At 40.4% G+C, this 20,971-nt stretch overlaps 1 protein-coding gene across 2 annotated transcripts; it reads left to right on the top strand.

Annotated features, from left to right (window-relative positions):
* The first annotated feature begins 99 nt into the window (after positions 1 to 99).
* LOC113016164 (uncharacterized) lies at positions 100 to 20,458 on the top strand. Of its 2 annotated transcripts, none has more exons than XM_026158769.2 (12): positions 100 to 179; positions 1,746 to 1,823; positions 2,285 to 2,327; positions 2,487 to 2,647; positions 2,758 to 2,839; positions 5,388 to 5,571; positions 5,721 to 5,794; positions 5,982 to 6,058; positions 6,151 to 6,251; positions 6,351 to 6,442; positions 6,528 to 6,668; positions 18,367 to 20,458. In XM_026158769.2, exons 2-12 carry the CDS (start codon positions 1,758 to 1,760, stop codon positions 18,537 to 18,539), a joined length of 1,194 nt encoding a protein of 397 aa, XP_026014554.2. In that variant the 5' UTR covers positions 100 to 179; positions 1,746 to 1,757; the 3' UTR covers positions 18,540 to 20,458. The 2 variants fall into 2 exon arrangements, with proteins under 2 accessions (XP_026014554.2, XP_080153085.1); XM_080296959.1 differs by having other exon boundaries at positions 145 to 198.
* Positions 20,459 to 20,971: the final 513 nt, after the last annotated feature.

Below are 20,971 nucleotides of genomic sequence, written 5' to 3'. Positions count from 1 at the left end.
TTAGAATGCAGTGTATTTTACTAAGTGAGTGTACATCGAGGATATCTCTGTAATTTTGAGGCTAAAAATAATTACGGACCTTTTGACTACAAAACCCAGAAGGCATGTGCCTTACGTCATACGCAATCACGTTATTGTTATGGGCTCCTGGATTTAAAAGTGGAGTCGGAAGGTTTTCTGTGAGTATCTCGATTAGCGGTAGGAAAATATGCTTATTTTCTTAATAATGTTTCAGAGACAGCATTAGAAACAATAAAGTTAACTCTATTTACTGTTTTAGAGTCGGAAATTTTTTTTTCCTGGCTACACGAATAAAAACCCGAGAGAAAAAAAATGTCGCAAATCACGGCTAACGTCTAACGTTAGCGGTATTAACTGTAAAACTTGGCCTTTATCAGTTGATGTGTCTCAACATGTTTGTGTGCTGTGCATTTTGTCTATGTTAGGAAATGCTTGCTCTGCCCAGAGCTTCTCTTTCAAGCTTCTGTTCCTAGCAGCCGGACAGCGATATGCTCTCTAGTTCCTAGCGGACCTGCAGATCAGTTTAATAGGCCCATTACTTTATCGACCTACAAACCGTGGCGTGGGCGAAACATAATATAGGGGGAACGACGTTGATTAACCTGTGTGCAACCCCTGTAATTATAATTAGCACTGTAGCAGTAATGAAATACCTGAAATTGAATCCCGGATTCATCATTTTGTCATAAGGACATTTGTGGCATCTCCTGATCACATGTGGTCCCAGGTGCAGAAAGGTTAATTGAATGTGTCGGACTTGTGATTCATGGACTGAAAAACAAAAAAAAAAAAAGATAATTGCACGTTTTTCGTCTTTTTCCAGAAATTAAAGTGACTTATACCTCAGAGAATTGAGGAAATATTCTCATATCTACTGCTTTACTATGAGAGAATATCCATCTTCCTTCTCGTGAATTATTAACAATAATTAGCGTAGGAAAATGTAATAAAATTTTTTTTTATTTGTCTCTCCATCCATCCATCCATTTTCTGCCACTTTTCTGGGTCTGAGTCCCATTGACAGGATTCGAAGAGAAGCCCAAACCCCTCTCTCTGCCCACCTCATCCGGCATGTATAGGGGGACACCAGAGTGTTTGTGTGCTGGGGCCTCCTCCTGGTGAACATGACCTAACACCTCAGTTAGGAGGCATCCTTGTCAGATGCCCAAATCCACTCATCTGGCCTTTTTGATGTTGATGATCATCCCCTTAGAATTTTTTTTTTTATCTATAAAGTAGCCAGAAATGTTAGAAAAATGCACAAACTTCAGCTAAGTCAGGTAATAAGACTTTTTATTTTAACTGCATGTGAACCAGTTGTGTTTACGTTTGTAGTCATTCCCAACAGGCCTGTTTGGAAAACTCCTGCTCTCTTTGTAATCTGAAAATGAGCTAATACGCTGTCATATCGTGACATCCCATGTTACATTTTCCTGTGAAGCAGCTGATCGCTGTAACTAAAAACGTGCAAATGCACAGGGCTGCTGTAATTTAATCCCCCTCAAAGTGTAAGCTCTTAACGCAGCTGATACCTCGCCTACCAGGAATAACACGTGTCTAAGGTTGTGTCATTGTGGTCTAGTGGTTTTTGATGTAGCTTTAACCTATGTCAGGGCAGAAAGCTTCGTGTCAGATGATGCTCCTCGTGGATCAATAATCAGTTAAGCGACAGTAATAATAAATATTTGAATTTGACAACTTCCCTTTTTGAATTCTCTTTCTAGTTCGAATGAGACATGAACTGGGACAATCAGCTGAGCTCTATTCTGTCTGTAGCAGATGGCAGTGTTGCAAAGATGAGGGTGAGTACATTTAAATACTTCTATTTGTACGTGTTGATTCATACTGAGGCAGGTTTTTTTTCTGCATCACTCTGAACAGTACTTCTGTGAAGCCAAAACAAAGTTCACATCACACAACGTTCATCAATCGCTGACAATTAAAAAAAAAAAAAAAAGGCTGGGTGTTGATATTTACATAAATAAAGGTGCATATTAAAGCACAGTAGCATCTGCAAAACTTGTTAAAAACGTCATTTTATTTTATATATTTCACATGCTTGTCTGCACCCTGTTGTTTGATAAGCTCTGGCATTGACCACAGGAGAACCTTCTCTGATCCCTTGTGATCAGTTCCCATAGCGATCTGTAGATGGCAGCAGTGCTCTATTAAAGTGATTTAAATTAAGATAGCGTAGATAGAAGACTTTGGGAAGTACTCTTTGAATGTAAAAAAAACAAACCAAAACTTCTGTCTCTAACAGGAGAGGTTGACGCCAACGGGGAAATTCTTCAAAGGAGGCGAAGGTGAGCGTAGCATTTTAAATTTCTCAATATGACTAGAAGGGGAAATTACCCTTGTCATTGTTTATGTTAAGTTGACTTCCTTTCTTTCAGAGTTAACTAAATACTGTAGGCGCAACAGTTGTTTGAACCATCTAAGTGATTTCCACTCTTCCTTTTCAGATTTGTTTCCAGTGCGCGAGAGAGGTTGTGATTCAGATTCAGACCCCCCTGCTCTTCCTCCTCGAGCACCACTTCTCCGACAGACTTCCCCAACTTTCAGTCCTGGTGTGCAGTGGGCAGACTTGGCTTCTGTCCAGTCACAGCTCCAGATACAGAGCAAGGTGTGTTTATTTGTTTAACACTGAGAACTAAATAGCAATATATTTATGGTATTTAACAGATTGTTTGATTTGAGCAGTGACTCATTTTCTCTTCCCAAAATCTTTTAAAGGCGATTGATTCCCTCACCCAGAGGCTCCATGATTTGGAAAGGGAGAAGCACTCTCAGCAATGTCACATTCAGGTGCTTCAAGGTAACCGTTACTGTGTCATATTACTTTTCTCATAAACACATCTCACTCCACTTTGTCAACTACAAGAAATTAGAGATGGCACGATACCACTTTTTTATGTCCGATACCGATATCATAAATTTGGATATCGGCCGATACCGATATGGCTAAACTTTGCTAGCTCCGCCCCTGCACAGTTACCAGCCGTCAGCTACGTAGAAAAGGATCCTGGTGTAGAAAGTAATATTAAATAAATTCTAACAACAGATTATCAAGCTTAAACGTGCTGCTGTTGTTCAGCAGCTGGTTTCCTCTTTCTGGCGCAAAGTGGGCAATAAACAAACAAGAGAGACGGACTCGCGACAGAAAAGCCGATCAGCTGATCATTAATCAGTTTCACGATTGAAGTAGCAGCAGGAGAGGGAGGGAGAGAGAAGAGGCAGTCGCTCCATATATCGGTTGTTAAGCTTAACGCTGGAATGCTTTACAAACATTCAGAGATGAACTTACACACTTGCTTTACTTCTCTCTGAAATGCCGGTTTGGTAGCGAGGCTCCAAACCAGACCGCCGACAGGTCCCACACGCCATAGCCGCTCTGTCACATGATGCATTCTGCTCCGACGTGCTACGGTTATGAGCCGAGTTACGCCATGTCGCAAGTTTTGTGAAGTGATTTTTGATATTTAATGGATCGGATTACATTTTTTATTTCTCTCCGATATCCGATCCAGTAATTTAGGTCAGTATTGGACCGATACGTAATATCGGATCGGTCCATCTCTACAAGAAATGAACTGTTACCAGATTCAGAAGTGTTGAGAGTCATCATCCAAACTGAGGTGTCAGGTCACAAACAATGCGCCCAAAGCATGTAGCATTTTAATGTAAATTAGTTGTTACCACATAGTTTTTGTGTTGCTCTTCTCCATTTTAGACATTACATGTGATGAGCTTCAGATTACTGTACAAACAATCCTTGAATTTTACCGTTTTTACCTATCCTAAGGCATTTATGTTCATATATCCACTGGATATATCCAGTTTAACAAACTGTGGTTGGCTCATTAATTAGTTATGTATCCACGAGGTGAAGGTAGAATCCACCTCACCTTCTCAAGCTTGTTTCTCAAAATCTGAGGTTGAAGAGTTTTAAACACTCTAGAAAAATAAGAAAAGATAAACCGCATGTTGCCACCAGGCTTGTCCAAAAGAAATAAGTCTAGTGTTACCCTGTTATCCAAACTATAAAGGCTCCAGTGCATGCTCGACTTATGGTGTCAGAAAGGGAAAGAGTAGCCTCTGCATTGTCTTCATGATATGGGAAGTGGGGGTAAATGGTCTGTAGTTGTTGATCACGGTCAGCTGCCTTGAGCACTGGCACACGGTTGGAACTCTTCTGAACTAAGGTTGAAGATAGTGTGCAGAGGCGCTGCCATCTGAGATACAGTCTTTAAATAGCCTGGGACTTACCACAGCTGCTTTCCTAGAGTGCAGCCTCCTCCGCTCTGCTTTCACCTCATTCACTGTAAAGAACAGCTGAGGAGAAGCTGGTGTAGAAGATGCTGCAGCTGTAGTGTGCTTAGTGAGGATGGTGCTGGAGATGCTGGACCGGCAGAAGTGGCAGAGTGCCAAGTTCAAACCAGTTATAAAACAGGTTAAACTCGTATGCTATGTCCTAGGGGCTGGCTACTCTTCCTCTTGAAGCCAGTCATGGTGTTCATTCTCCCACACATATCTTTGATGTTGCTGCATGGTAGTTTCCCCTCCAGCTTCCTGTTATTGTCTCCCTTTACCTGTTAAAACGTCCTCTCAGGTTGTGCTTCCTTTTTGTGGTTTAGTAGGCACTTGATACTGCTAGCAGATGATTTGCAGCAAACAGTTCTTACTGGCACAGCAACATCCCTGCAGGTTTATGTAGTCAGTTCTCTTTTACATTCTCTATATGTACATATTGGAAAAAACAACAACACTCAGACGGTGTAGCTGAAGTCTAAGATTGTGACTCACACAGATTACTTTGTAGACATAATGACATCATTTGACATTTTGACCACATTTAATATGATGATCAGCTTCTGTAACATTATATAACTGACAGAAATTAGGAAAAGCATAATATGCTTTTCCTAAAAAACTTGGAGGTGCTTAAAGTTTTAGTTTACATTAAATACAGTTTGACCCACTTCCACTCTACTCTAACTTAGCTGTCTCAGGAGAGATGCAGAAAAAGTTAGACAATAGCTAAACACTTGCAGCTACAGGAAGCAAGTGGATTTACAGGAAAATATGGTCTCAATTTTGTGAGCCATCAGCACTTACAGCACCGCTTGAAAGAGATGAGTCCTAGCAAACTTTATTTGTTATTGGCCCGCCTCTATTTTCTCTACTCACTATCCACCCTTTCTCTCTACAGCCTGGGAAAACTGCTAAGTGTATTCAGCCTAAATGGATTCATTCATAATTAAAGATATTGATGAATTATTCTGGTTTGTGTGCAAGGGTAATGGAAGGAGCTGTAAAGTAGAAAAAAAATCAGCTGGTCCTAGATATCTATCTATCTTTTCCAGACGAGGTTCACAGGCTGCGTGAGGAGTTGAGAGAGAGGGATAGACAAAGGGAGGAATGGAGGAGAGGACAAAGCCCAGGAGCAGAGAGAAGGATGGAGCAGTGGAGAAGGGAAGTTGGACGTGAACTGAACAGTCTAAGGGGACACATCACCCGAGCCACGTCGCTAGGCAACCTGGAGGAGAGGTGCATTAGGGGTGAAGCTGGGGGAGGTGACTGGAGACTGAAATGATGATAGGTCCAACCCTAAATTGACATTAAAATGTTTACATCTCTTAATAAGAGATGGCTATTACAGAGTTGTGTGAGTGTCATTTACTTTCTCTTTTTCCCAGTTTTAGCTCAAAGCTCCGCCGAGAGGAGCTGGAACAGCTGCGCAGAGAATTGGACCAACTAAAAACACGGCTAAGTGAGTCTCTCTCTCTCTCTCTCACACACACACACACACACACACACACACACACACACACACACACACACAGATTCCTTGCATTCATTCAGCGAGACTGCACATGTCCTTTTCCACTGTTGGTCTACAAAGGAAAAGCAAGAACCATCTTGCTTGGAACATCTGCTCTTTCTTTTACCCTTGACAGGGAGGCAGGAGGAGGACATGTTTCTCCAGCAGGCACAGGCCAGTGAGACCAGGAGACTGTACGAACACAGCTGCAAGGTACACATTGTAACTCACAGCCAGTGTTTTCTTGTGAGTTTGTGGTTTTGATTCTTTCAGATGCTTAATCTTTCTCTGTGTGATTTATTCAGACTCTGGAGGAGCTGACAGACAGCTACAGAATTCACAACACTGATCTGACAAAGACAGTCTTACAGTATTCTCACACACAGCAAGAGGTTCGCCAGATCAGGTATATGTGTAACCATGTATAGTCTGTGTGTATCTAGTTTTTTTTTTTTTTTTTTTCTTGTCTTGTACTACATATGTTACTATAAATCACTTACACCAGATCAACTGTGTCAGAACTGAAGGATGAGGTCAGAAGTCTCGTTTTCCGAGGATGTGAACCAACATCACTTCTGCCTTCAGCCCACACATCGAGTAAGTGCCATCCTTTCTGTTTCTGTTGAACACAGATGCACAGCATAATAAACCATGTTTGGGGTTTTTTTGCTGTTTGATCTAGGGGCATCACCACTCCCACTCTCTCACAGCCATAAGAGAGTGGTTAAAGTTGAAGAGGCGGACTCTGACTCAGAAGACCTTAGCCTGACCCCGAGCCTGGCGGAGATCAGCTCAGATGATCTCTCGTGGCTGGAAGACCCTGGTAAGGGCCTAGTGCACCCAAAGTCACAGCAATACCACATGTGTGCATGATAGTATTCTTGCAAATCAACCTTTGGTGCAAATACAGCACAAAGACATGTTCTGACAGTTAAACCACCTGTCACATCAACATAAAATGTTGGAAAAGCAGAAAAGGAAAGCAGATGTGCACGACCTGATGGCGGTTTTAACGAGATGAGACTAGTCATTCCCTCTCCCGCCACTCTCCCACACATCTGGCTCAACCGTCAGTCTTATTCAACCCAGTAGGTGTGACTCAGTGCAGAGAGTACACTACAGCTTACAGTGAAATAAGCCCTGTTCAGACATGACTCCGTTCCATTGATCTGACAGTATACCTGTTGGGGGAAAACTCTGTAAAAAACCCAGGAGAAATAAAGACACAATGAGACAAAGTTACTTTCTTTATCAAACGTGTACACGGGTGAGCTGCTAAGGACAACTCACACCATGCACAGTGGCTTGGTAATTTTTATAGGAAAGACAGTGAGAACAGGATAAGAAAATACAAAACAAATAAAATAAACAACTCCATATGTGGCGCTAGTCTCGTCAGCAGAGAGCTGGGAGAAGGCTGTGAGAGATAAAACAATCTAAAACAATATGTCCCAAAACAGTATGTCTTTGCTGAGAAAGTCTAAAAAGATTATTCTAAACTAATCTAACCATAGGCAAAGGGCAGACAAGAGGCATCTTTGTACATTTAAAAGAAGGTAAAGAAACATAGAATCATTTTTCCTGTAACATTCCCTCCTGTTTAACTTATTTTAAATGTATACAACAATTGTCTATGAAAATTATTTATTAAGTATCTTAGGCAATTTTTAATTTCCAAAATCTTCAAAATGTCAGCATAGCAGAAATGGCAGTCATTTGGTCTAAAGAATAAAACAAAAGAAAATAATAAAAAGAAAAACATAGTAAATGAAAATCATAGTAAATGAAATAACAAGTGGAATAAACAAGAAAAAATAATAAAACTACAAAAAATAAAGGATAAAAACCTTATATTTTAAAACGAAAACTTAAAAATAAAAGGATGAAAAGTAAAATGAAAACTTTATATTTAAAAATGATGAAAACCTAATATGTAAAATGAAAACTTCAAAAAATACAAGGATGAAAACCTTATACTTAAAATGATGCAAACCTTAAATTGAAAACTTTATATGTAAAATAATGAAAACTTCATATTTAAAATGAAAACTTTATGTTTAAAAGTCAAGACAAAAAAATAAAAGCATGAAAACTTGCATAACCTACTAATGTTTTAATCAGTGCGTGATCACTTGACAAGTCATTTTTAATCACCACGTCATTTATTAGCAGCTAGTACAAGTTCTCCTCTAACAGAATTGCAACGGGATGTTGTTCTTCTTCAGGCACGGCAACATAAGCAGTCATTGTAGTTGTTATCATCTTTGAAATCATTACTCTTAGACATGGCGGTGTAGCTGCTCCAGATGTGTGGTCAGTGACATATTTCTGCAGAATGGTCAAATTCTGCAAAGCTTCATAAATGTCTCCTCCAGTTTCGTATCCATCAGGGATAAAAGTGCAACATGTTTCCCCGATCAGCTTGCAAACTCCTCCTTGTGATGCTGTTAGCAGGTCTAGAGTCAGTCTGTTCTGCAGCACCATCGTTCTGATGGCCTGCTGTTCTCCTGCTAAGACGGTTCCCAGGGTCTTAGTCAAGTTGATGTGTCGTAGCAGAGCATATCGGTTGATTTCCACATGATCCCGCACCTCGGCAACTCCAATGCCGGGGATCAAGCTCTGTAAGAATTTCACTCCTCCTCAGATGCGAAACTCTGGTTCCTTTACTGCTTGGTGCCGTCCGTGCACATCCTGTCTGGTAATGAGTCTTTGTTTGTAGTATCATCCGGTAGCTGTAGTTGGAGCGACAGTTGAGGCTCATCAGTGTCGCGTTACTGGCACAGGTTTCGTTGAGTGAACAGTCCATACACTTCCTCTCGTTCCTTGGTGGGCAGAAAGTGTATATGTATTTGCATAGCAGTCAGTTTTATTATTCAAGTAAGCTGTAGTGTTCATAAACTGCCACCAGAAATTAGTGGCATAGCCATGGGGAAACTTGGTGTACTTTCCTTTGTCATACAGTGTCTGCCTTTTCTCCATATAACGTGACTTGTTGTCCCTCACGGAAGCAAAGATGAGGAGCCCGGCCATGGTCAGGGCCACTGCAGTTGTTAAGAGCCACCACCTCATGACGACGGGACACACCCTCCTGTCGCGAGTAGACCCCCCGGCCAGGAAAGCTGACCCCTCCACCGGGCGAGATCACAACAAGTGGGCGAGCCTGCCGTCAGCTGTGTTTAGATGGCTTCACTTACTGGCTCTGATGGATGCAAGATGGTCGTTCCGCTATTTTGCAAGCTCCAGTTTTTCCTTTGGAGCACTTTGATCAGAACCCAGTCACCGGGCTGTGATCTGCAAGACACTTGATAGACATCATTACATTCTTCGTCATTTACAATCATCTCTTTATTTTCCTACAACTTAGACATACATTTTGCTACTGAAATTGTATCTGCCTTTTTCACTGGGTAGATTTCTGGCCACTTTGAGAATACATCTATAACCACTAGGGTGTATTTTTACCCTTGGCATTCATTTAGCTCAATAAAGTCCATATGGATTGTGTGGTCTCAGGTTTCCCTGAGCATTATATTTTTGACACGTCATGCACGTTCTGACAAATTGTTTTGCTGAGGTTTCAAAATTTACAGTGTAGAATTTACAGTGTAGAAATGAGAGTATTGTGTAGAATTTACAGTGTAGAAATGAGAGTTGACAATACTGGTCAGTCCCCCCGTTGACAAATGCGTACAGCCATGAGTCACTAATGCCGCCATTTTGTGGAGGAATTTTGGCAACACTGGCTTGCCATAACACATCATTAAGTCGTTTGTCAGAACTGCACCGTGTTTTAGCCATTTTGCCTGCTCTGCTGTGCTCGCTGCTTTTTGTTCATTTTTCAACACATCCAGTGGAATCTGATGTGTGTTTACTGCCATCAATGTGATGTTTGCCTGTTGTGCCGCCTATTTTGCTGCTCTGTCAGCAAAATTGTTGCCTGTAGTAATGAAAGAGTCAGTAGGCGTTGTAAGAGGTTGGCATGCTGGTTTGCCAGTTGGTGTAATCATTCCTCTGGTTTTCCAGATTTTTTGCAAAATGATGCACAGCAGAGAAAACATACTGGCTGTCTATATAAATGGTTATTTGTTTATCTTTGTGTATTTCACATGCGCAACAATCTCGTGTGAAGTGACCTTCCTCTCCACGGTTCTAGCAGGCGTTGTCTCTATGTTATCTGCTGTTTCTGCGTGGCTGTCTGCAGCCTTGGTGTTTGTGACTTTGCTTGCCTCTCTGCAAATTAGTGTTTTAGTCTGTTGTCAACAGTCAGCCTTATTTTTAAGTTACAGAATGCTTCTCCCTTTTTTTGTTTTTTGTTTTTTTGTTTGGGAGAATAGATGCAACTCTACATTTTCACTTAAGGCAGTTTCAGATAATTTCTAGTTCTTCAAACAATGCATGGATCTCACACATTTCAAACTTTCAAGTTAGGGTTGTTTCCCATTTATACAAATATATATTTAACTTTGCATTGCTCACAGCTCATAGCTCACAGCTCTAAACCTAGGCATTTTTCAATCATATGCCTAATCACTATGTGTCACTGTGATTCTCAAGTATTGTCACAAGTTCGTTTAAATTCATTTCCAAAACCAACAAAATAATCAAACAAAAACAAAAAACATAAACGTGTCAGGACACAAAAGAAAAAGAAAAAAAAAATGCTGCCAGTCGAACAAGGCAGAAGTCTGCATATGTTGGCTTGTAATAGCATGCAGCTTGTAACATGGTAGACTAATGTGCCTGTGTTAATTCAGCTCCATATTATTGTGTGAAGTTGCACTGGGTTGGGAGTGGTTGTGTGTGTGTCACATTTTTGGTGAGCCAATGGCTGGAATGAGGTTGGACTAATTAGAGGCAGGTGTACTTGATTGCACTGATACACTGGTCTTCTTATAGCCCACACTACAAACACTGCTGTGTCGTTTTGTCTCTCTGTGCAGGTATGTAATGTGATGAAATCAGATATGATTGGGATGGATGGGTTTTGCGCTATGAATTTTATATTAGGTGTGTCGTTTTGTCTCTCTGTGCAGTCCAGGGCCTATTATATGCCACAGCCTAAAGGCAGCAGAGTTCCAGAGGCTTGAGTGACCACTGACTATATGCTTGCAGGGTGGTGGGTCTCCAAGGACAACTTCTAACCCTGTTAAAGGCAACATGTGGAGTGCAACTTGGCTGTGTGGCATAGCTGGCTCTGGCCTTGGGACTGTGTGTTTTTATACAATTCATAAGTGGGACACTGGACTGTTTTATCTTTTATCTCTTGATATATTTTTTGTCAACAAATTATCTTTTAGAATTTTATTGACTGACATCTTTTTGCCCACGACTGAGACGGTTGGTCAGACCTAGAGTCTTTCTTTGGGTGTGTTACAGCAGCTTCTGCTCTAAAAGAAACAAATAAATAAAAAGAAAAGAAAATGTGTAACATGCTCATCAGCTTAGCAGTGTTTACATATTTAATTCAGCTTCTCAATCCTGTAGTTTTAGCTGTTGTCTACAGGGTTTTGCTTATTGGTTGTTATTATAGGTGTGCTCTATATCTCAGCAATGTGTCATTCTAGGATGATAGGTTTCAAGCTGGTCAAGTGCCTCTATGCACTTCATTAGTTTAGTTATTCTCTGTATTGTCTTCATCTCACATGTCATTACACTGAGTTTCAGCAAACCTTAAGCTTGATGCAGACTACTGCTTAACAATTATCCACCTCACATCATAACCGATTAAGGTGCCTCTTCATATTAATATTATGTCATTGTTAATATTATCCTCTTTGTCTTATATAACAGCAATAGCATATTATAATATTTTATTAGTGTGTACCACTATACTACTACTGGGCCAATTTGATAGTTAGGATCATCTTATTCAGCAAACAGATAATTTTGAATTCATCCAATCTGCGGTCACATTTGTTCTCTCTGTTGCATGGCGGACCAGGCAGTTCTATTATAATATATTATTTATATTTTATTTTGTATCCATCAAGGGCTTCAGATGACCTGCAGAATCATCCTTTTCCCAGGGTGGAGACAGTTACCTTCTCACACACTGTCCTTGGCTGAACAGTGACACAGCCTTAATATACCTTATTTATTTTATTAAAATATTTTCGTGTGAATTATTTGCTTTATATTCATTTTATACATTGTGGGCATGGTCATCATGCCAACTGTGTTTCATTGTTAATATCACTTTACAGGTTGTTATCCTTGCTATTATTAATTTCAAATACTCTAAAGATAATTTCTACTGTAATTTTCCCTTTGTTCATCTTTATTTCGTACTTTTTATATTTATATCTACTCAGTGGGGTCTGTTTTCAACCCTTTTAAACTACTACAAAACTACTGTGATCTCTAGTTTTCACCTAATAAGGGATTATTATGTTCTTCCTGATATGGGTGTTGCTGCAGATGCGGCTGCAGGAGTGAGTGATGGTTTACTAAAAGGATTGTGGGAACTGCACAGTGTCTCGTCTTCTGGTTTTACTAAACTGGCAGTTGGATTCTGTTCTCCCGACTGTTTATATTTTGTTTTCTTAAATCTCTCAGTTTACAGACACTGTTTTTGTCCGGCGTCTGGATTTTTCTTTTCTCACCACTGCTCGTCAGCAGGAGTGAGTTTTAATTTCACTTGCTTGATTACCCATCTTATTTATGTATTTACTTATTTTTGTTTAAGTAATATATACACAATACAGCTGCTATCACCTTCGCTGGTATTAGAGACGAGAGTGGTTGCTCACACGCCCTTCTACTTTCGGACTTTTCCAAAAGCGGTGTGAACTTTACGAGACGGAACTCGACCGTTCTCTCAACTCACCAGCACGTCAGTGAACAGCAGTAAAAGAAAAACACAGTAGGAGCGGCTCAGTCTCTTATTGGACCGTGTAAAGTCAGCTTGCTCCGTTAGTTACAACAATACACACACATACATTCACATTCACACTTATTCGCGCGATCGGAACCCTTATCATAAGGGGAGCTGCCAGTCTTTCTGTAGACGAGCTACTTATTCCCTTGACCCAGCTGGGGGAGCTACTCAGAGCTCCAAACCTAACCCACAAGAGTGGGGAGCTTCCAGTCGACGAGCTCCAAGCTACCAGCCGACGAGCTACTTTAAACCCACAGAAGTGGGGAGCTTCCAGTCTCGACGAGCTACTTTCGCTATTTTAAATTCCCTGAATTTAAAATACGATTTTACGCAAGATTGTGTCAGTGTGTCTGTATCTACCTGGTCAGTGTCGCCGGGTCTGGTCCACCTCGATCGGGCCCCACCACCGTGGGTCGCTTTCTAAGAACGTTGGCCAAGACTCGAATTTAACGCCCTTGGTCTTTGACCACACACCTAGTATGTGGGCTGTCGACAGACGAGCAACGTGGACTGGTCACGGAGATGGGACACGATGGAGGCGCTCCGGCTCCGAAGGACCAAGAAATGTTGGGGGAAAACTCTGTAAAAAACCCAGGAGAAATAAAGACACAATGAGACAAAGTTACTTTCTTTATCAAACGTGTACACGGGTGAGCTGCTAAGGACAACTCACACCATGCACAGTGGCTTGGTAATTTTTATAGGAAAGACAGTGAGAACAGGATAAGAAAATACAAAACAAATAAAATAAACAACTCCATATGTGGCGCTAGTCTCGTCAGCAGAGAGCTGGGAGAAGGCTGTGAGAGATAAAACAATCTAAAACAATATGTCCCAAAACAGTATGTCTTTGCTGAGAAAGTCTAAAAAGATTATTCTAAACTAATCTAACCATAGGCAAAGGGCAGACAAGAGGCATCTTTGTACATTTAAAAGAAGGTAAAGAAACATAGAATCATTTTTCCTGTAACAATACCTAAATCATGTGATCTGTTGAAGTCAGAGCTGCAGTCTTACTGGTTTGGACCTTGTTTTGGTATAATTGTCAATACAAGTCTGAACTGCACACAGTCATATCAACAGATAATCACTGACAATGCACATCTTTGTGAGTTGCCCACCACACTGGCCTAAACACCAGGTTTTTTTTATGTAGCATGCATAATGCAGTTTTTGTCAGCAATTCTGTTTCTAATTCACAAATACATTTATATATGGTGTATTTTCCCCAAAGAGAAGTCTCTCCCCCCCCCCCCCCAAACACACGCAGACACACACAAAACTTCACAAATATGGTTGAACTATATATTTGCTAGGGGTGCAACGATATTCGTATCGATATTGAACCGTTCGATACAGTGCTTTCGGTTCGGTACGCATATATATCGAACAATACAACATTTGTAATTTATTTTATCAACTTTCCTTCTGACGATGCTGTCTGTGTTGAGCGCTCAGTGAATCTGCGTTCGACTACTCCGCCTAGGGTCGACAGTGCAGCCTAGGCGGAGTAGTCGAACGCAGATTCACTGAGCGCTCAACACAGACAGCATCATCAGAAGGAGGAGCGCAGGGCAAGCTAGCGAGACAGAAGTTAAGCTCTCCTTACAACATGGACCTCCCCCACCCTCATTCAGATCTGGCGTTTGGAATTATTTTGGTTTTCATGTGACGTATGACCCTGAAGGTAAGCGAGTCATGGACTAAAGTAAAACAGTATGTTGGATGTGCCATGCAATGCTCAATTACATGGGTGGGAACTAGTGTGTTAGCGCAGTTAGCTCGTTAACGTGTTGGCCGTCTAGCCCCATGCACGGGGCGATCGGCGGTAGCTCGTTAACGGAGATTTGCCGTGTTGTGGCGTTAAGGTCATTTCAACGAGATTAACCTGAAAGCACTAGTGGGAACACAACGAATATGACTGCACATTTACGCCGACATCATCCTAGTGCAAAGACAAGTGGAAGCAGAAAAAAAACAAGCAAGCATGCTACTAACTTTAGCCGAGTCATTTAGACAGCTGTTTAATATGCTGCTGAGAATATAGCCCAGAAGAAGCGAATAGTATAGCTTTTATTTTGGAAAGAGACATTTCTCTGTAATAAACTCTCTTTTCCAAAGATGAGTGATTCCTCAATCAGATACAGGGCTCGCAATATCGCTAGCCCAACGTCCCGGGGCTAGCGATTTTTTTTCAGTCGGGGTACCAAAATCTATCTCTGCCCTGCCATTCGGCCTATCGTAGGAAGGAAAAATATATGTCAATGCTTTTGCATTCTTTCAGAAATGTAGCTGGGTAATTATGTCATTGGCATCGGTGAGCCACTGTCAATATGTGACATATTGAAATCGCGTTTGAATTTGCGCTTGTTTTTTTGCTTTCACTTTGCAATCGCGCGAACTGTGTATAGAGAGCGACAGCACTGATCTGTGAGTGATGATAATTTGCGCACCAATTCCTCTGACATCGTCTTATTAATCGTTAGCTTACTATGCAAACATGACAAGTGAAATCTCCCTTAAACATGTGAGAGGTTGATCGCGCAGAGAATCGCTGAGCTTATGTGAGTGCGTGTGTAAAAGCAGCAGGATTTATATTTGACTACGATGACCTGGATGACTGAGAACCTTCACAGACAGATATATATTTTAGTTCTGCTGAGCCAAATAAGACAGGTCAGGGTGAAGAAGTGACAGCCAAAGAAAAGCTTACCACAAAACGGAAAAGTTATGACAAATCAGACTATAAGGCAAAAAGAAAGTGCAGCTTTATGGTTTCATGGACAAAATAATTTCTGTGGCTGCGATATGACGAGCTAAATAACCAGGGCTGCACATAAGTGGTCCGCAGGTGCGCATTCGCTGTCAAAATAAAAAACACGCACACGGGTTAGGGTTAAATTTAAAAACTGTACTTTTGAGTTAAAATATATATTTATAATTTTAATAAATGACAAATTAAAAAGGCATGAACATTTTTTTTGTATCGAAAAAATATCGAACCGTGACACCAAAGAACCGAACCGTGAATTTTGTGTATCGTTGCACCCCTAATATTTGCTTAATTTTTTTTGTATATATGGCAAATATTGCTTTGTTGCTGTGGTGTGTATGTCTGCTCTGAAGCGATAAGGGATATAACATAAATATAGCCTATACCTGAAAGACTTCGTAAATACACTTTAATAGGCAGCAATAAATAACCCCAATTCCAAAAAAATTGGGACACTGTGTGAAAATGTGGGGGAAAAACTGAATGCAATGATTTGCAAATCTCATAAACCCATGTGTTATTCACAGTAAAACTTGGAAAACATCAAATGGTTAAACTGAGAAAATGTAGCATTTTAAGAGGGAAAAAAAAGGGTCATTTTGAATTTGATGGCATCATTTCTCCTCTGCTTTTACCAACAGTCCATAAACATCTGGGAACTGAGGAGAGGAATGTTGCCTCGTTCTTGTCTGATAATAGTCCGGGCTCTTCTTTGTTGTATTTTTCATTTCATGATGCTCCAAACCTGTATATACCTTTGAGTATTGATGTTGCATAGTGCCAGTGGCATAGGCGGTAATGCACCAGTCAGAGATGCAACATGAGCGCTGATAACAAGCGAGATGGTCCTGGCATCCGTCCTTTCCCAAAAGAATTTCAAATTTGGATTTATGTGGCAATAGAATAATTTTCCATTTTGCCTCCGTCCATTTTCCATGAGCTTTGCCCCAGAGAATAAGGTAGTGTTCCTAGATCATGTTCACATGATATGGTTTCTTCTCTTTGACCTGCTTTTATGGATGGCATGGGGAAGTTCATGACAGAATCATGGCCCATTTTAATTCAGTGCCAGCTGAGAGCCCATAGATCATGGACTTTCAATATTGATTTTCTGCCTTTTTCCATGCGCACAAAGATTTCTCCAGATTCTGTGAATCTGTTGATAATATTGTGTACTGTAGATGAGGCAGTCCTTGATATTTTACATTGAGGAATATTAAATTGTTTCATAATTTGTAGACAGTTTTTTTTGTCGATCTTTACTCCTGAGAAACTGACAATCTAAGATGCTCTTTTATATGATAATGGTAAATGGCCTGTATTTGTATAGCACTTTTCTAGTCCCTAAGGACCCCAAAGCGCTTTACACAACCAGTCATCCACCCATTCACACACACATTCACACACTGGTGATGGCAAGCTACATTGTAGCCACAGCCACCCTGGGTCGCACTGACAGAGGTGAGGCTGCCGGACACTGGCGCCACCAGGCCCTCTGACCACCACCAGTAGGCAACAGGTGAAGTGTCTTGCCCAAGGACACAACGACCGAGGGCTCGAACCGGCAACCTTCCGATTACAAGGCGAACTCCCAACTCTTGAGCCACGATTGCCCCTAATATTACTGACCTGTTGCCAGTTAACCTAACTAGTTATAAAATTTACTTCTAATTTCTTTTTTAGTCCATACACGCCCCCCCCCCACCCCCTTTCTTGCCAGTGTCCCAACATTTTTCACATGTATTTCTACCATCAAATTCAAAATTAGCTAATATTTTTAACGGAAAATATCAAAGTTTTAAACATGTGATATGTTTTTTATGTTCTATTGTAAATAAAATATGTGTTTATGAGATTTGTAAATCATTGATCTGTTTTTCTTTACATATAGTACAGTGTGCCAACTTTTTTGGAATTGAAGTTGGACCATGCCTGAAAAGGACTTTAAAGCAATAGATTGACATGTCAGGAAATAAAATATGCTTTTAGGTTTCTTTCCAAGAGTTAAAAGAAAACCTTAATACCACTACAGTGTCTGTCCTGGAGAATATCCTTGCTCTTCTACTCTCAGAGGATTTGCTAGAGATGAGTTCTGCCAAGATCTTGAAGATGATATTTCATTGTTATTTTACAATCTAGTTTGATGTATTGTAAAACTACAGGTAGTTGATATTGGTAGATGATTTTGTAGGGATTAACTGTAAGCATGTTAATGTTAAAGGAAAAATGTATTATTGGGATACAACAACGCTTGTGGTCACCTCATTAACAGTCTTTATGCTAAGCTAACCATATCCTTTTGTAACTTCATCTTACATGAACCATGACCAGTGAAGAGTTGCACACAAAAAACAGTAGTTTTAAAAAATTACATGACCAAACAAAAAACTTGAAATTAGATATAAAATATACAGGATTGTATAATTTGCTGGTGATAGTGAGTGTAGCATGTCACTGTCAGGAGGCTGGTGTCCTTCTGTGTTCTTCCGTCTGGAGAAAAAACACTAAAGCTCTCATTTCCTCTCCAACGGTCTCTGCAAAGCCGGTCATTTCTCTGGGAAATTTAGTACTCTGTGTGCCTGTGTGAGCTGATGCACTGCTTGCCCTCAGACTTACTGTAACAGAGGGTTGACGTTCCCGGAAGAGATTACCATCACTGCTCTAAATGTTTCCCAGAGTGATTTGGGACCACGAAGCCAGGATAATTTGACAATTGTATCTGCACACACTTGCACACGCACTCGTGCCAGTGCATAGTTGTTAAGGGAAAACATTTGAATCTTTTCCAACCCAATCCCAGATGGTACCACAGCAATGCGGTACTCGCGTACACAAAATTAACCGCTCTTCTTTGCTCCTTATGTCTGCCAGCTCTTCATCAGAAGCCCAGAGCACGTCTGAGTATTCAGTCCAGGCGGAGTGACTTTGCTGGTCCTGGATCAGATGTGGATGGTGATGACAACGATGATAATGATGGTGATGATGATCTTGAAGATGATGTGAATGCAGATTTGGGATCTGACCTAAGTCTTGATGAGCTTTGACCTTTATGTGTTGTGAGTTTTTTGGAAAAGGTAAAGGCTGAGGAAGCATTCAGCAAGAAAAAGACAGCAGACAGCGTTGTTGCTTCGTCATTGCCGAGCGTGATGAGAAATTAAATGTTGTGCATAAAATGTGAGATAAAACTTGATAAATTCAAGAATGAGTATTGACTGTACATAAAGGAAAGCGAGTAATTAGATCATTTTACCTATTGCTGTTACAGAGCTGCTTGGATATGAGTTGGGGTTTTTTCTGGGGGGAGCTTTATTTGAATGCAGTTTAACAGTTTTTGTGAGAGTGCCAGAAGTGTTGGACTAAGGACAGATCACTAAGTGTGACGCTATTTTAAATTTCTTTTTTCTTTTTTTAAACTGGTCTCGTTTGAATCGCCCACTCTCCTTCTCGTTTGTTTGTTTAAAGTACTCATCATCGAAGCATTTTTTTTTTCTCCACTCAGTCTATTTAGTGTTATCAGGTACAGTTTAGGATTGTAAAATCTTCTGTTCCCATATGCGCAGACTGATAGGATGCTGGGAACCACTTGAGGTGACAGTCAGTTGTTTAAATAGTTCTTTGTATGACCTTTGATATAAAACCTTTTTTCTCCCATTATTGTGGAGCTTTGTGTCAGTATAGAAGCACTTTTGTAAGGTGCATTATTTTTGCAGTGTGAGGCACTAAAAGAATACGTTTTAATTGTTGCCACACCCTCTGCCCGCATGTTGCGCGCTACTGGCAGAAAATTATGGGTCCTACTGGAGTTAAGGATAGAACTGCTGCAATTGGTCTGCTAAACCACAAAGTTTGGCTTTAGGCATGACAAAATTAAAAATAGTTATGTTTAGGTTTGTTATGATTACAGATTGTTGGGGTTAGGTGAAACTTTGATGTGGTTAAGGTTTGGGCTGGACTCGCATCTTTGCCCTTAGCGACAGTGGGATGCATAATGAGACATAACTAATCACTTGGATTTGAAGAGCACACCACTGGTTTGCAAGCTTAGAGCACCGTGATATACTCAGATTGAGTTAAGTTGGTATTTTATAACTGGGACTTGGATCATTTTATAGACAGCTCTTGCGTTTAAAGTTCTGGTGAATGTCATGACTCTGTATTAAAAGTAACTGTAAGTCTTCTCTGTGAAACTGTAATGGATTTTTAATGGATTTTTCGTCTTGCATAATGCACTCTTCAGTCCAGAAGGAATCTGATGAGGGATGGGATTTTGGTTCCTGGTAATGTAACTGAAGTGAGGTAGGAGTGAAGTGAGATAAAATAAATAGGAATCAAAAGCCATTACCATTATCAAGGCGCCGGTGCCCGTCAGTCTCCACTTCGATCTCCATATACCCACAACTCAGCAAGGCAGTTGAAGGTCCCTTTATTGCTACAGTGTCTGACATGAATCACACTGCGCCAGGCTACGTGTCAAGCTGTTAAATATTTCAGCTTCCAGACACCCCCCATCAAGGATCCCAGACCACAGTGCAGAGCTGCAGGCAGCTGACAGCCAGGTTAGGTGTTCAGTGGGGTGCATGCATTCAGGCTTCAACAGTATTGACCACATACACATTGTCCACCTCACTAACAAGACAGATTGTCTTAGTAGTCTGTAGTGAGCAATACAATACCTTCTAAAAAACCAGAGCATAGTGTATTTTTCACAATCCACTGTAACACTATCTTTGTATAGCTGTTAATTTTGTTGTGTAAGCCATTTAATGAAGAAAAGACTCATCAATTTGTTATTGTGTCCACATAATGGCTGATGAATCCGACCCTTTTACTGCCATTTTATGGTGTTTGCCAAGTATTGTGTGGTTAGGCTGCAGTAAAGCAGAGGACTGATTCGTTTATTCAAGATGTGTAAAAGAAATGTTTTACGTTTTGTCTCCAAAAATAAAAGTCTGTTTTAAAAGAAGAGACTCGTTTTCTATTGTGATTTCTTTGGTGCTGAAGTGAAAAGTTGGATCAACACAGCCAAAAATGCTAATTAGGGAAATGCAGGGGATGGTTTCAAAATATCTTTAATCATAAATCACCAACAATCCAATAATTCACATCTGGCAGCAAAGCCTCAGCAAAAGCATTCGGCATTCGTTTTTACAGAAACCGACAATACAGGACTTAAAAATGATGACTGACTTATACATTAGATCTTTTTAAATGGTTATAGCATAACCATTACTCTCACCAAATAAAGGAATGAGTTTGAGGATTGATGAGAATTAAAAGTGTAGAATTTATGCCAAAGACCACTGAATCTTTTATGGCCTGACACAAATTTTCTTTCATTTTCCTTTTCGGTGGCACAAATACTAAACTACAAACACAGGTGTAGCTCAAACTTATCAGCATGATTTAAACCAGAATTTAACTTGTATCAGTGGACAATGTTTTTTTTGTTTTTTTTTTTCTAAATAAAGAGTAGTTA

This window comes from Astatotilapia calliptera, chromosome 23 (genome assembly GCF_964374335.1).
Source record: "Astatotilapia calliptera chromosome 23, fAstCal68.1, whole genome shotgun sequence".
In the NCBI taxonomy this organism is placed as follows: domain Eukaryota; kingdom Metazoa; phylum Chordata; class Actinopteri; order Cichliformes; family Cichlidae; genus Astatotilapia; species Astatotilapia calliptera.
Note: the sequence above shows the minus strand (reverse complement) of the source record. Positions and strands in the feature narration are given on the sequence as shown.

Coding starts and splice junctions, on each gene's coding strand:
- LOC113016164 (XM_026158769.2), top strand. CDS start 1,758: ATGAACTGGGACAATCAGCTGAGCTCTATTCTGTCTGTAGCAGATGGC. Junction 2,840..5,387: donor TCACATTCAGGTGCTTCAAG/GTAACCGTTACT, acceptor TATCTTTTCCAG/ACGAGGTTCACAGGCTGCGT. Junction 6,252..6,350: donor CAAGAGGTTCGCCAGATCAG/GTATATGTGTAA, acceptor CACTTACACCAG/ATCAACTGTGTCAGAACTGA.